Genomic DNA, 16,952 nt, shown 5'->3' with positions numbered 1-16,952 from the left:
CCTTTCCCGCGTGTCTGTGCAGCGCTGCGTGTCCTGGGGCCTTGTCTCTCCTGCCCAGATACGCCCGGGTGAAGGCTGCGAGTTGCGTTTATGTGCAGACTTACATCTCTTACTTTTGGCTTGCTAGCTCGGCAATAACCTGAGCGTGAGCTTCCTGCAAGTTGTTCTGCTTCACAAAAGCTGAGCTGCTCTCTGCGCGTCAGTGGTGTTAACAGCCATGGCAGGGTATCGTGGAAATAATCCCTGTCATAGTCATCTTCTGTCCCGTACTCCTGAACCGGACAGGCACGCAGTCAGCGTGCTGCAGCCAGGAGCAGGTGACCACGATGTGCAGCGTTTAAATGCATACTGACCTGTACGTTCTTCTTCATACGGTAACGTGGGCGTAGACATTTATGCACCCCTTCATGGAGTGCACACAGGAGACTGATCCACTCCGGGTGTCTCTCCTTCGTAGTCCTAGTCATGATTTCTCCCATTTTTTTCAGCTGCACAGGAATAAGAATTTGACTTTATTACACTACTGTACTCCCCCCTCCCCCTTCTTTTTTTGCAACTTTGTCAAAAAATGAGGTGGGAGGAAAGAAGAATACAGGACAGACAGAGAGGAGAAACTCATAAAAGGTTAAGTGTATTTCAGAAACTTTCCCTCTCTCTCAAAAAGTTCTGCACTGCATGTTAACTGTAGTGATCTGTCAAAGAAACTGTTCAGCGTGAAAATAAATGTCATCCTGTATTAGTAGATGTTATCTCTTGTTATCGCAGGAAGGTTGTTCTAGGTGATACTTATTCTTTCGAAGCAATGCTTGTTCTGTTTCTAGAAACTCCCAAGAGTCAATAATAAAGAACAGGATTTTTTTTTTTTTACCAACTCTTTAAATTGTTTTATGTAAATAACATAAACCATTTTTTCATTTCAACTAATTCTAGAATACAGTTCATACTCTGAACGTGTTTATCTAAAATGATCAGGGTTAACTGGACATTGCTGCATCTCATCTTTACAGTGGAAATTGGAAGTGCTCCTAGTTCATTCCTGATTTAGATTCATCATATGCAACTGACTTGATAATTTAATCACCTTCATGTTGACCTTGTTACAAATGAGTAAGATAATATTAGAAAATTGAAGTATTTTTTCTATAAAATTTAGAAGCCATGGTGTGCAGGAAATAATTATGTAGCAAATATGTGAGATTTTGTTTTGTTTTGCCCATTGGTATGATTAACAGTTGCTCAGAGATTTGAAAAAGTAATCTGAATCTGGTCCTATCTGGAGCTGGAATTTTGATAGATATCTTGCAGTCTGTAAAGAAAGAAAAGCAAAGGTATTGGTTTATAAAAGCTATAGATATTTTTTAAATTATTGTTGCTTTCCTCTCCTCTTTCTTCCTTTCTAGAGACAGTGGAAGAAATTACACTGCTTTGCTAGCTTGTGTCTTTCATTATACTGATATTCCTTTGTAATACTGCATTTCAATATATTTTTTTATAGCTCCTATTTCAAAGAAAATTAGTAACTAGTAGGCCCTTTGTGAGAGTCTACTTACCCACTTGCCTAAGATCAGGGCTTATTTAATTTAAAAGTGAGTTCAGAGTGTTGCTAAAGTGATGCTTTAAAAATTAATCAAGCAGCTTGCCACACTGGAGTGCTTAGTGGAGTTATAAAATCTGATGTCTTGTGCTCTGGGAGGTCTTGGAGATTTTGTGCTTTGATGGGAGCAGATTGCTAGAAATATTTGTTAAATAACATATTTATACTTGTATATTTATGTTTGCTGGCCTAAGTTTAGGATAGTATGGGATTTTTTTCTGGAGGAGATGGGGAGTTGACAAAAGTCATCTTCTAGTACACAGTAACTGAAGAACTTTCTTGAATCAAGCAAGATGTAGTACTCAGAATACGGTTATCATCAGCCATATTTTTGTAAACACATAGAAAATTCACCACTGGTTAAGATTGGAAACTTACATGGAACCATTACAGTTCAGATCTAGGCAGTGTCTAAAACTTGTGTTATCCTAGTATCTAAATGTTTTGGGGTTCTTTTTGTAAAAGTGTTCACACTCACTTTAAGCATGTAAAGAAATACATTATATGTGTACATGATGTACATTTAGAGGAGTGATGTAAAAAGCACTCTCTTAGCCTTTATCACCTTTTTCTCTGGTGACTATTCTTTGGTACAGGCAAAAGCTTGGTAGCTTTACCTGCCGTGCACCTTTTTGCCCATCTCCATCCCATTTAAAATCTCTCACTGCATGCTGAGGTGCTGTCCCTAGGCTTCAAAGAGACCATAATGGTAATTGTTACCTGTTAGATTTTTAGATGAAAATGCAAAAAACTTTCTTTTTTTTTTTTTATTGCACTAGATTTATGCCTGTTTAGATCTTGTAAACCTCTATGGTGCTATTTCCTTGTCTTCCTCCACACTCCCACTGCCTTCCCCCTATGGCTTTCTCATCTTCCTCAGTGCTACATCAATGAAGCCAGGAAGCCCTAAAACTAATGCTAGCCCCTGGTGTAGCTTTGTTTCTTTTTGCACCTGCTCATAAAGTAGCCTTCAGGATGTCATTGCTGTGTTATAACTAATCTTGCATCCTTCTTTTCTCTGCTAGATCCACACAGGTTTACAACACCAGATAATTTGGCCATGCCAGCCCAGCTGTGTGCCACTGGATGAGAAACTCCTGCCAGAGCTACTTCAGGAGGCAGGATATGTTACTCACATGGTGGGGAAGTGGCATTTGGGGATGTACAGAAAAGAATGCCTTCCAACCCGCAGAGGATTTGATACTTACTTTGGTAATGTTTGGATTTAACATGGGCTACAAATGCGGCACTAAAAATGATGAGAAGCTGTCCGATTCTTCTAAGAACAGCAGATCCACTGTTAGTTTATAAGTAAATCAATACCTGGGTATGCATGTTTCCAAAGTATAAGTGCTTAAGTTATTTAGTGCCTTACAAGCATGCACACCCCTAACAACTTACTGAAGACAATGTCATAATTATTGAGTGTGTCCAAATAAAGTATTTCTCTCTTTTGATCTGTATTTAGTTTGGTTCCATGATGGTTAGAAGATTTAAGGTGTAGTGATTATTTTGTTTTTATAAGTGTTTTTAATCTCAACATTTTGTGTTAGATCAGACAGTAGTCATAGCTTGCTCTGTGATGTTACACTTGTAGAAGTTGATTTTAAGAGAGAAATAGATGTCATACTACACTGTGTTCGTGCCCTGTGAACAGAGTAGCATTGGTTTTCCAGCGCCTATGGCAAGCTGGATGGTGTGACAGCCTCTATAAAACAATATCCTAAAGGTCTTTTGCAGGAACTTGCAAGTTATGAAGTCAGATCCTCAGATCAAAAAAATAATGCCAGAATTAGATTGTCCACATGTGAGTGTGTTACAGAGCAACCTGTAGCTATACCTTGTTTAGTCTTCCTGTTGCAAAGACTTTTGTCCCAGTATTGGTTGGGCATTTATTGGTTTTGTGCAACTGCCAAAGATTTTATGTGAATCAGGCTGCCTGCAGTACCTCTCATTCTGCATGGTACTGACTGCCAAGTTGTCCAGCTCCACTTGGTTGTTTTTAAGACACTTTCATTGAATGGAGAATTTCAAAACACTTCATTGTCTTCAAAATAACTTTGCAAGATGTTGCTAGTACTGCTGCCCATTTCTACAGCAGAGGAATTAAGATACAGAGAAACTCGTGCTGAAGCCCACGTTCCTCTTGTCTAACTTTAGGTACTTAAATGAAGAGCCTGACTGTGCTACGTGCCCGTTGTAGACAGTGGTGATCCAAACTTTAGGTGGGAAGAACTGTTCTCTTACATTGTTTGTCTCTTTTGACTCTTTAGGCAGCTTGGGGCTGTGGTTTCACAACTGAATTAAGCTAATATATATGGATTGTAATACATCACATTGCTGAAACATATATGCCTCCTCCCATCCCTTTGCAGGAGCTTGGGATCTTTTTGATGGCATAGATTTAGATAGACCGGTGCTCTTAGTGAAATCTCACCTTGGGACCGAAGGCCCTTAATGCCTTAAAACAAGCTGGCTCTGGGCATAGATGTTGAGTGCCCAGCATGACATTATTTTTCAGAGATTGTAGCAGTTTAATATCCTGTAATATTAATGTAATTCCAGTAGGTGTTGATTGCAAATAAGGGACATTTGATTCATCAGCAAACATGATGCGGTGTTTCCTTCACTGGGCGTTCACAGTGGAAAAATGCAGCTTGCAGCTCTGAGTGCATTGATGTAGGCAGTTTGCCTGCAAAAATCTCTCCTTATGCTTCAAAACAAAAGCCATTTTTCCTCCTAAGAATGTATTAAAAGTTTATATGTTTTTTAAAACAGAATTTAATTATTTCTGTGCATAGTTTTTTGCACAGGTTTGTTTTTCCAGGGTGTTGGGGGAGAAATCTGAAATCTAATTTGCAAAGTAACAATTGCTGAGATTAAAAAAAAATTGAAAAGGTTTGTTTCTGGTCAATAAAAGGCAAAGGCACTCAATGCCTAACAAACAGGATAGCCCTTGATAGGAGTAAATCTATACCTCTAGAATTTTTACTTTTGTTTCTTTTGGTTATCTTTAAATGATAGTGTCTGTTTTTCACCAGTTGGTGTCAGCAGTGGATCAGAAGTTGCTTTACAGCTGACATTAAAAAAAAGCTTCATACTTGGATGTTTTAGAATACATTAAAAAAATATCCAAACTTCCTAATAGAGAGAGAAGTCTAATGTGAAAATACAAATATACAAAATCATACCAGCTGAAAAATCAGAGTAGTACACAGATAGGTCACTGCTTTTGCTGTCAGTGCATTAGTTTAATGCTAATGTATTTGATAGCAGGTTATGAATATAAAGTCATTTAACTGCTCTCAAAATGTTTCGTGTGTTTTGAGATTACTACCAGCATTCGCAGTAAAAAGTCTACGAAGTACTAAATGTTGACCTACTTGGACTTGTCAAGGAATGTCACCACAGATGGTCAAATGTTGGATGAGTGTTTCAGCTCAAAACCACTAAAGTTTTGACATTTATTTTTGACTTTTTTGTTTCCCTGATGTATCTATTTGTACAACATTACATTGACTTGCTTATTTAACATCTCTTCCTGTTTTAGGCTATCTTCTGGGAAGTGAAGATTATTATTCTCATGATCGTTGCGTCCTCATCAAAGCAAAGAACGTAACACGCTGTGCTGTGGACTTTCGAGATGGAGAAGAAGTTGCGACTGGATTTAAAAACATTTACTCGACTAACTTATTCACAGAAAGAGCTATAGATCTTATAGCCAATCACAAAACTGAGAAGGTACAGTGGGCAGCTGCTTTTGTTACCTTTAGCACTAAAGAATGTTTTAAAAAAAGTTAATGAAATATTAATGGGGAGACCTGCACTTGAGCTGTAATTTGGGGCTTTTCAGCAGGGTGTCTAGAGCTAAATGTGCTACCCTTCTCCATTTCTTTTTTAATAATACAAGTAATGAATTTATAGAAATTTAGGATGTAGTTTGCTCTTCTAAAAAGACAATGGAAAGTTTAATGGGAGAAGTTTCATAGAAATAAACTGTTAATAACTGTGCTATGAAGAAAAGATACACCTGATGTTTTTCCACAGCTTCGCAGAAGTCCCTTACCAAAGTTAGTAGTTTATGCTTAGGGATTACAAGAGAGAAGAGTAGAAGAAATCAGAACAAAGTGCCTGCAGCTGTTGATGAATCAGGGCTGCTTTTGCTGCAGGAACTTTTGCATTTAGTACTTTGTGTTCAACTAATTTCCATTCTATCCCTTCCACCCCAGCCCCTCTTTCTCTACCTCGCTTTTCAGTCTGTCCATGAACCTCTTGAGGTCTCTGAAGAATATATGAAACCATATTCCTCCATCAAAGATGCAAAGAGGCGCCATTATGCAGGGATGGTGACTCTTATGGATGAAGCTGTAGGAAATCTTACTGATGCTCTGAAAAGATATGGTCTTTGGGACAACACGGTTCTTGTTTTCTCTACTGGTAAGTTAATGTAAATATTCTTTCCATAGTAACTTTGATACAGTGTCTAAGAAGCTGACTGAAGAGGCAGCTGGGTCCTCTGTCCTTCCTCTATATATTTTCTAACTACAAAAGAGTGATGAAAGTGAAACAGGAATTTATACCAGAAGGAGCAGTTTCTCTCCCCGCTCTTATGGCTTTCTCAAGCATGATGAAAACAACTCATAAGAATTGTGCAAATGGGGGATACTCCTATTGCAGTATAAACAGAATTGTAAAAAATTAGCGTGGTGAAGTTGGAAGCATCTTACTTGCCCCTGTGGTTACTGAGTATCTGTCACAATTTAGTCCTTACTGAGAGCAATCTACCAAATTAATTTGTCCTGAGCTATAGCTAACTGTCTGATCAGTCAATAAATTGCCACGTGTTGCATGAAGCATGAATAACCAGAGGGAAAGAAGTTTGAAGCCAAAATTGCCATACTTTTGTGTAATATGTAATTTTTGTCTTGCTTGAAATATTTCACTGGCACCTTACTCCCATGAAGCAAAGGTCTGTTAATGAAAAAGCTTAATATGTGATGATACAGTCTAGGCTGACAAATGACAGGCTAAGTTTTTGTATGTATTAGCACGTGATCTGGTTTTTAGATTATTAGGATAATACAAATAATACATTGCAAAGCAGTTCTGTTTCCAAATTAGGAATGAAACAGAACCCTTTTGAAATACAGCTACTTGTCTGGGTTGCAGATGTATAGTTGCTCTTCTTTGACTGGGAATGGGAAGTAGCCTTTCAATGCTTACAGTTGCTCTTTTGACCAGGCTTTGCATATTAGGGCTGTCAAAATGTCAAACTAATTTTCTACAAACACTTTAAAAAAAAACCAAAAAACAAAAAACTCACAGCAACAACAACAACAACAGAAAAGGCAACAACAAAAAAACCCCAAACCTCAAGTTTTGATGAAAATGCAGTGATGTGTTTTGAGCTTAGCAAATACTTCCTATAGCACTTGGAATCGTGGAATTTAATTTTGAGTCCAAACCTGTTTGCCTTCTGGTGTTATATTTGTGTCTAGATTTTGGCTCTGACAGGATTTGATAACTCTTTTATGCCTGTTTCTGTTTACCATGTTTTCATATTTAGAACTGAAAGTGAGCAAAGCCATGTGGGAACTGATGCCAGTATTTATTCCATATGGAAAAAATCTGGTCTTTGCTGATGGAATCCTGGTAGAGTTATTTCAGTAATATTTGTTCAGTACCTTGTGGAATAAAACTAAAGACATCTGAATTGGAATTACAGGGTATGACTGAACTAAAAAGATAGATTTTTTGTTGTTGTTGTTTATAAAACTTTTTTTTCCAAACAAGGACAGTATATCCTGCTTTTAACAGTAGTTATGTTGCAGTCAGTTACAGAAACATTTCAACAAGAGCCAAGCCATGAGAGTTAATTAACATTTTAAACTGCTGTGAGTGGAATTTAATATGATCAAAATGCAGGAAAGTTAGGCCTGGATAAAGCAGGTCAGGGGTAGTGATACAGTTTTTTTCAGTGTTCTGTCTTCACTTCAAACAGCTATTTTTTACAGGCATAGAACACTGCATGCACTAAAGACTCAGTTTCCAAAAAACAAATGTTTAAATCATTAGTCATGAAAAAAGGCAAAAAAACAGAAGCACGAGTTCTATTCAGCTTTTCTGTATTATATTTATTGCTTTTGCAGATGGTATATTTTAAATTTGGCATTAGAAAGTGGTTGAAAAGAAACATAAGAGAGTCTGCGATTCAGCGTCATGTTTGGAGTGTTGTACTATGTGAGATCTCTGCACAGCTTTCCAGTCTTCCATAACTGGGAGTCTTAGTGTGCACTGGTAGCTATAACGTGGGTGTATACTTATAGTGTGATATTGCCTTCAGCTTTTGAGGGCATACCTGCTTGAGGAAGCTGTGTACCTTTTCCTGCCCTAGGTGCTCTCCAGGGAGTGGGAGACCCTCCTCTTGCTTGGTACAGCAAGAGAGACGCATTTCCTCTACAATCAGGAATCCTTTCCAGTAAAGTTCTTCCCATGTTGTGGGGTTAAGAAGAAGTTTAAAGATTTAAATGAAGACTGCAAGGGAGAATCTAGGGAAGGGTAAAGTGTATCCGTAGGTTTAGTGAGCAGTATCTGTGTGTCTCCATAGCACATAGCATAGTAGTTAAAGACACCGGATCATAAAAGCACTCTGATTTGTTATAAACCTGTGTGGTTGGATAACCATAGCATTGGAAACCTGTAGAGGAAAAAGAAGTAAAGACCCTATTTTATGGTAGATTTTACTAGTTTCATTACTGTTCCCTGTTTATTTGCAGCCAAAACTCACACTTGGATGTTTACATCCCTCACTGCTTCAAAATTCTCTCCAAAAAAATAATTTACAAGTGATCATTTGCTATTGTGTGCTATAGCAAGTAGCACTGGAACAAACATACAGTCTTCTGGTTGATTCCTTCTCTGTGAAGTGTCAACTCCGAAATTAGAGGTCTCTTTTTACTGAGTGCTCATTGAAATACTCTAAGACATGATATAATACTTGCTATTTTTCATTTTATTATTTTATTATTCTTTTTATTTTTTTTATTTCTTTTTATTAAACTAATTCATGTTTCTTCCTGCTCATGTATGTTATGGCTTAACTAGGATTGCCTGGAAAACATGCCAGTTGGCAAATGAAAATACTGCACATTTTAAAAGGGCCTTGTAAAATGTGTAGAAGAACTCTAGTTCCTCTTTAAAGTGGCCTGATGGAGACACTGGGCCAAAAGCAAAATAACCTGGTCATCAGCAAAGTCTGATTCCATCAATACGGCATGTAAATCAACATCTCTGTTGTCTTTTTGAACAGATACACTAGCTATTTCTACAGGTAAATTAAAAAAAAGGGAAAGATGAGCTAATTCGATGGTATGTAGTGTTAGATTAGTGTATCATTTGGTAGTGTGAAAAGTCTTGTTGGTTGTGATATGAAATAAAAATTGCTTTTATGGAGCATCTTTTGTAATGCAGATACAAGTAAGTTTGCACAAATGAGATCAGTGGTGAAAATGAATTCAATGCCGGTTCAAGGAAAACAGATAAAAGTGGATGCAGCAATGTCTTGGGTAGCCCTGGCTTTTATCCACTTGAAATCAAACAGAATGAGATGTAGGGTTTATTTTTCTTTTTAGGAAACATTAAGAGGCTGTAACTACAAACTTCCCTGAAGAGGGCCTTGGTCTAAAATAAATAAAGGTCATAAAAAGCATTAAAGTGGTTCAAATTTACCTCAGCACTGTTAACACTGGCTTAGTGTCCCAGTTTTGCTTCAAATATAGACCTATGATTTGAGGTAAGAAATGAGGATTTGCTGTGAATAACACCTGGTTATAGTTGCTCCTACATATTACAAGTAATTTTGGTGGAAACTTGCCAACATTGGAGCAAGGGAATCTGACTTCTAATTTCAGTTCTGTATTAAAGCTACTACCCTTTGCTTTATTTAACTTCCAGCTTTTTAATACTCTAAATAATTTTCGAGCAAAACTCCTTACTGCTCTTTCTTCCAATACATCTGTTAATTCTTAAAAGTGAATTAGCGCTGTAATGTCTGGTAGTTGCCGTAAGAGGGCTTTGAACAATAAAATATGCAGAACTTTTTTTCTAAAGCCTGGGTTTACACTGCTAAGAGGAAACCACATAAATCGTTTCGATAATGGAGCATGTGACAGTGATGACTGTTTTCACTCCTAAAGAGAGACTTTTATCACTTTGGAATTATTATTAATAAAAGTGCAGATTGGTTTTGACATACTTATTGATGTTTATACAGTATCTCTCTCTCACACACCCCTACATTTTTTTTTCCCAAAAAATTTCAAACTACCCTAATAAAGACTTTTCCTCAGTCTCCTTTATCTTCTTTTTCACCCCCGTTCTAGCAAGCATATTGTGGCTTTTATCTAATAAAATGTTGGGAATTTTTTTTGTGTTTTTCCAGCTCCTACTTTGGTAGAAACCAGGGACCTGACTTTCACTGGTTCCCTGAGGGCAGTTTTTTGTCTTCTCCCTGATGTCTTTGTTCCTGAATTAACTCTGTGCTCCTTCTGTTTTGCTAGTAAGGGACTTCAGAGAGACTTTTGGTTGCAGACTGTCCAAGCCAACTGAATGACAGATTGATTAGAGCAGTTATTCTCTGGGTGTGGCTTTGGAGGTGCTAATTTTGAAGATTGTGTTGTCAGATTTTTTTAGTATACCTGCTCGATTACAGATCTGAAGACCTGCTCCAATTGGTCTTGTCAGGAGGTTCTGAGAGGTTTGGTGCATTGCCAGCGAGGAAGATACATGGGCATCTACTACCTGAGCATCCAGTGCTTCTTAAGAGGAAATAAGCACAGGGGCCTTAGCTGCAAGCACCTTCAATCAAAACAGTTTTCTGAGTCCATATATTCCCAAATATTACTTTTCTGTGTCTTGATTATGTAAGCTTGATTATGTGTGCTTCTACAGGCAAAAGTTGCAGCTGATCACTGTACTTGCATTGGTCAGAGCTGTTGCATGTCAATGATATATAGAGAAAGGTGGATCTGATTGGAGTTTTATACTCCTGTATTGGCTTTCATTCTTTTTTTAGTCCTTTTCCACATTAAAGTATGGGTCATAAGAATGAATTTTTTTTCAGAAATAATATCTTTTCTGCCGTATGATGCAGATAGTAGTAATAAGACATCTAGACTGCTTTGTAAGAATATATTATCAAAGGTGGAAATGTGATCTTATGGTGGAAATTTATTTCAAAATGAAAGCTGAGAAAATGGATGAGGAATTGGTTAGAAGGTTGCATCCAGAGATTAGTGGTCCACAGTTCAATGTCCAGATGGAGACTGGTGACAAGTGTTGTCCCTCAGGAGTCTGTATTGCGACCAGTACTGTTAAATATCTCCATCAATGACATAGACAGTGGGATGGAGTGCACCCTCAGCAAGTTTGCAGATAACACCAAGCTGAGTGGTGTGGTTGACACACCTGGAGGATGGGATGTCATTCAGAAGGACCTGGACAAACTCAAGAAATAGGCCCATGTGAAAATCAGGAGGTTAAACAAGGCCAAGTGTAAGGTCCTGCACCTGGGTCAGGGCAACCCCCAGTATTAAAGCAGGGGCTGCCCAGAGAGGTGGTAGATGCCCCATCCCTGGAAATATTCAAGGACAGGTTGGACAGGGCTCTGAGCAGCCTGACGTAGTTGAAGATGTCCCTGTTCACTGCAGGAGGGTTGTCCTAGATGATCTTTAAAGGTCCCTTCCAACTCAATCCATTCTATGATTCTATGATATTATAAGATGTTGATAGAAAATATATTGTTGGTTCCCCTCCCAAACCCCACCCAATTTTCAAATGCTGTGAAAATCCAAAATCTTTTGTAGGAAATATTTATCTATCTTCCCTTCCTACTAGCATTAATGCCCCCCATCCACCCTGCTTTTTCCATGCAAAACCTGACTGACATTACAAAACTGAATTCTGAACAGAGGGTAAACTTGTGGCAGTCACTCACTTCTTTTTGCTTTGTGTTTAAAAATTCCAATGTAAGAGGAATCTTGAAATTTTCTTCCTGTTTTGAGCAAATACCAGTGCTTAAAGTGAAGCTCACTTATAAATGAAACTCAGAAATGAATTTTGCCCAGAGTCTCAAGCTGGCCGTTGTTGTGTGAAGCTTTGACTTAAGCATGCTAATAGTTTTCCTAGCAAATTTTTTCTCAGACTGCAATGAATGCTGAAAACAAATCACTTTACATGTTAACAACTTTTAATAATTTCCAATAGCTCTCAAAAGGTTGTGTTAAAGTATGATTACTATCAAAGTATACTACTTTGTTCTCCATAATAGTATTTAACAAGACATTATTCTTTGTGTCAGAATCTTCTACATCCAAATCAGTGGTCAGGTTCAGTGCTCTGTCTCTGGGAAAGGTCCAAAGTTTTCTTGTCTGTGTCTCGTTTAACGTGCTTGCTGCAGACATATGAACAGTTTGTCAGGTTATACCCATTGGTTTTAGGTTAAAATTAACCTCTGTGTTTCTCTTGTGTTTAGTGATGGTGAATGCTAGCATAGACCTGACACAGCATGGTCCATAACTACCGAGACCTGTTTGATTACTGAGACTGCTTACAATGAAAGTAGTCTCCTGAAACTGTCTGCACTAGGATTGTTCCTGTCACAAAAGCTGTACTGGGTTGGGGTGGGGGGCGCAAAATCCATAGGATAAAAAAGGACATTGTTCACGCAGCCTTTTTAGGGCTAAATTTGTAACTGTTGGAATTGTGTGTACATCAAATGCATTTTTTTTTTCCATGAGATCAATTTTCCTTTCTGGCCCCCCTGCTCCGCCCCCCCCCACCCCCCCAGGGCTTTAGAAGAGTCAAGAGAATAAAGAGACAATTCTTGTGAGTTACAAACAAACTGAGGTAGATTTATCTGAGCACAACTCAGTAATAAGTTGCTCTGTAAGTGCTCAGTGAAGTTGTTCAGCAGTGGTGCTCTTGCTGTAGTTAAAGCACAGCAAGAATTGCATTAGCAGAATTTTATTGTAGAAGGTGTGGTTTTCTGTTTCTATTGTCCCTCTCATGGAAAGGCTTTCAGGAGTTCTTCCATCACACATACAAAAAAATCTGTATTAAGCACTGAAAATATGGTAATGTGTCAGCAGCCTAAAGGCGTTTTTTTCTGTGGCTTTTCTCCTGCTTATATTGAAACTTCAGGGTAACTCTTTCCACTGAGAGTACACAGCAGCAGGCTGAAGTATACAACAGATGTTTTTTCATCAGCTGGTCTTAACCAAATGATTTTGGTTCATTTCATTGGAGGTATGTTTAATGTTAGCCATCAGAAGCAGTGTGCTTGCATTTTTGTCACACTTGTAGCATGGTTGAAAAATACAACAACAAATGGATCTTTCAGATGCAATATGGGAAAGCGAGGAAGAACTGGAGTTCAAATTAAGGGCAAAGTGTTTCTCTGATTCATGCTGCGAGTCTCTTATCCACAGTGTAGATCTCTGCTATGTATTCTGTGCACTTCCCCCCCCCAAATGAAACCTCAGTGGGAGTTCCACACTTGGAACACATACAGAATAAGCGTTATTCATGCTGTGAAGATCAGAGGGGAGGAATTTTCCCCAAATGTGATCCTTTACCGCTATTATCGACAGCACTCTATTTAACTGTGAGTCACAACCATGATCTTAAATCACACAAAGGAAGGGCTCTGAAGTCCTGTTCTGTGACCTAGACTTTCAACAAGAATGTTGGAGGTCAGAAATGAGATGCATTTACAGAGCTGTGCATTGAAGCTGTCTGGTGCTTGCTTGTATTGTGTCTGGCACTAGTAAGTGCTATTTAATTTCTTTTCATATACATGCAATTCACCCAGAAAATAAAAAAAGGGTTTTAAAAAAAACAAAACCAAACAGCTAGCCGCCTGCTTGTTTTGTTAATATTGGCAACTGTTACATCCAAAATTCTGTGTACGAGAAGTACACATGTAGACTTGTCTCCTGCTTATATCCATCACTTCATTTTTAAATAAGAACTTATTAAATGATACGTAGTGGTATTGTGTCCACTAAATAACTATGGGGGTTTTAAACTGTTGTATCAGTGTGGCTTGTAGTTCACTTCTTTGCTTTTTATTACTATGAACTATTGTCTGTGTCCATAATTTCAGCAATATTTATAACAAAATCATCGAAAGCCCAGTTTTGCATTATGAAAAAGAGATGTCGACACTTCATGTAACCAGAACTGCTGGGGTATGGCCTTTTTGTAGTGTCCCCATCAGAAATAGGCAACAGCAAGCAAGGTATAGGGATATGGGTTTCATCCCATTTTCTATCTTTTGTTTATCTTTGTCTGAGGTTGTTTACATGTTGCATGTTACTCTATTTATTTTCAGTTGCAAACTTGAGAAATCTGCTTTGTGGACATACCATGGGCAGTGAAGTCACTTAATTGACATGCTTATTTCAGCAATACCAAGACACTAACGTTGTTGAATTGGCTTCTTAAACTCTGTAAGTTACATATGAAATAATTTCACAGTTAACTTTTAATATACTTTCCAGTTCTGCTTCAGTTGCATGGACCCTCACGCTGACCTCCATATGGTTCTGATTAAGTATAGGAGTATGATTGCTCATAAAGCCCCAGCCCTTCAAAGGAGCAGTAGAAATATAACATGTAGCAAATGTTTACAGAATTAAACTGTGGATTAATTGGATATGCCATCTTGTTTCTGCCATCTTTTTTGTACTTGTTCCACCCATTATTGTTTAGTTGTTGTGGATTAAAGGAACCTATATGGTCACTAGTGTTCAAGGTTGAATTACAGTTGATTTTTAAAATGCAATATTACAATATCGGAGAGAGAAATAAAAAACTCAGTATTAGAAAACAAAATCAGAATTACAGAAAGGAGAGAAAGAAGCAACATCTTCCATCATCCAGTTTAGTGGGTCATACTGTTTTGGACCAGTGAGACAAAGGTAGTTGAAAATCCGTCCTCAGTCCGTCATCCCTTATAATTCATCCTGTGTTAAGGGAATTGTGCTGCTTGGCTGATGGTGGAACAGTGGTAGGATCACTTTAGATGCTCTAATGTTCAAGATTAGAAGAGTGTTTCTGTTGTTGCTGTTTACAAAGTGTTGTAAAATCTCCTAATACAGTAGCACAAGAAGAAAAAGGGGAAAAAGTCCCAAAACCATGTGAGGTTGAGTTTCTTTTTAAGCTATCGTCACTCTGAGCTCAAGTGTTGCACAGTGGAAATATATCAGAAACTTGAAGAAAGAGAAGGAATTTGCTCCTTCTTTATTTTACTAGGACACAGTGCATTTGGGTTTTGGTCCATTTCCCTGATTGTCCATCTCAGTTATCCAGATGATGAAATGTCTTCCACTTTCTGTGAGAGACTGTCTTCTAATTTAACAATAAATGTGGTTTCAAAAAAGCTTAGAAAAACTTTGCGTAAATAATCTTTTTCTCGTTTTCCTCACAGGTCTTCCTTGCACAACTTTTAGTATTTCTTCCTTGTCCTGTACATTGTTTTAGACTACTGCCATGAATTTACAAATATATTTGGTACTATTAAAGATACTAAATATTAAGATATAGCCAAATATATGCCATTTACTGATCCACTAATTTCTTAACCAACATTAACAAAGGAGATAGCTACAACACCTATTTATATATTGTCATTATTCTTTTGTAACCTACGTTTTTTCTATAGCCAACTTTTGAACTTTGAATATGCAAGTAAAAGAGGAATACTGCTTTTAGTATCACTAGGAGTCACTCAGCAAACTAGATATACACTAAATCTGTCACATAGAGCACTAGTTATTTTTTACTACCTGCTATTGTGTTTTCTTAGGATAGCTTGATTTTATAGAATCATAGAATGGTTTGGGTTGGAAGGGACCTTTAAAGGTCATCTAGTCCAGCCCTCCTGCAGTGAGCAGGGACATCTTCAACTAGATCAGGGTGCTCAGAGCCCCGTCCAGCCTGACCTTGAGTGTTTCCAGGGATGGGGCATCTACCACCTCTCTAGGCCAGTGTTTCACCACCCTCATCATAAAAAATTTCTTCATTGTATCTAGTCTAAATCAACCCTCTTTTAGTTTCAAACCGTTACCCCCTTGCCTATCACTACAGGACCTACTAAAAAGTTTGTTCCTATCTTTCTTATAGGCCCCCTTTAAGTGTGGAAAGACTGCAATAAGATCTCCCTGGAGCCTTCTCTTCTCTTAAGCTGAACAACTCCAACACTCTCAACCTTTCCTCATTGGAGAGTTGTTCCATCTCTCTGATTGTCTTTGTGGCCCTTCTATGGACCCGCTCCAGCAGGTCTGTGTCTTTCTTATGGTGAGGACTCCAGAGCTGGATGCAGTACTGCAGGTGGGGTCTCACCAGAGCCAAGCAGAGGGGGAGAATCACCTCTCTCAAGCGCTGGCCATGCATCTTTTGATGCAGCCCAGTATGTGGTTGGCCTTCTGGGCTGTGAGCACACATTGCTGGCTCATGTCCAGCTTTTCATCCACCAGTACCCCCAAGTCCTTCTCCACAGGGCTGCTCTCAATCCCTTCATTCCCTAGGGCAACCCCTGCCTTAATACTGGGGGTTGCCCTGACCCAGGTGCAGGACCTTACACTTGGCCTTGTTGAACCTCCTGATGTTCACATGGGCCTATTTCTTGAGTTTGTCCCGGTCCTTCTGAATGACATCGCATCCTTCAGGTGTGTCAACCACACCACTCAGCTTGGTGTTATCTGCAAATTTGCTGAGGGTGCACTTGATCCTACTCTCTGTATCATTGATGGAGATACTAAACAGTACTGGTTGCAATACAGCCCCCCTGAGGGCCACCACTTGTTGCCGATCTCCATCTGGACATTGAACCATTGCCTGCTACTCTCTGGATGCAACCATCTGCCAATTTCTTATTCACCGAAAAGTCCACCCACCAATTGCATCTCTCTCCAATTTAGAGAGAAGGATGTTGTGGGGAACCATGTCAAAGGCCTTACAGAAGTCCAGATAGTTGACATCAGTTGCTTCTCTCTTGTCCACTTAAGTAGTCACTCCAACATAGGAGGCCACTAGGTTGGTGAAACCTTGCTGACTGTCTTGAATCATCTCCCTGTCTTCCATGTGCCTCAACAGAGCTTCTAGGTGGATCTGTTCCATGATCTTCCCAGGCACACTGGTGAGACTGACAGGTCGGTACTTCCCAGGGTCCTCTGTTCTAGCCTTTTTAGAAATGGGTGCAATGTTTCCCTTTTTCCAGTACCCAGGGACCTCACCTGACTGCCATGACTTTTCAAATGGTGTGGAGAGTGCCTTGGCAACTACTTGGAGCTTCTAG

General features: G+C 38.8%; 1 protein-coding gene across 1 annotated transcript in view; it reads left to right on the top strand.

The window, feature by feature from the left end:
• The first annotated feature begins 568 nt into the window (after positions 1 to 568).
• Positions 569 to 16,952, top strand: part of ARSB (arylsulfatase B) — a 66,294-nt gene continuing 49,910 nt past the window's right edge. The window contains exons 1-4 of the mRNA XM_010175213.2: positions 569 to 631; positions 2,620 to 2,806; positions 5,145 to 5,335; positions 5,824 to 6,031. Coding sequence (XP_010173515.2) covers positions 569 to 631; positions 2,620 to 2,806; positions 5,145 to 5,335; positions 5,824 to 6,031 — 649 coding nt within the window. The remainder of the gene's footprint in view (positions 632 to 2,619; positions 2,807 to 5,144; positions 5,336 to 5,823; positions 6,032 to 16,952) is intronic.

The sequence above is a fragment of the Antrostomus carolinensis genome, unplaced genomic scaffold, assembly GCF_000700745.2.
Source record: "Antrostomus carolinensis isolate BGI_N321 unplaced genomic scaffold, ASM70074v2 scaffold309, whole genome shotgun sequence".
Lineage (NCBI taxonomy): Eukaryota > Metazoa > Chordata > Aves > Caprimulgiformes > Caprimulgidae > Antrostomus > Antrostomus carolinensis.
Note: the sequence above shows the minus strand (reverse complement) of the source record. Positions and strands in the feature narration are given on the sequence as shown.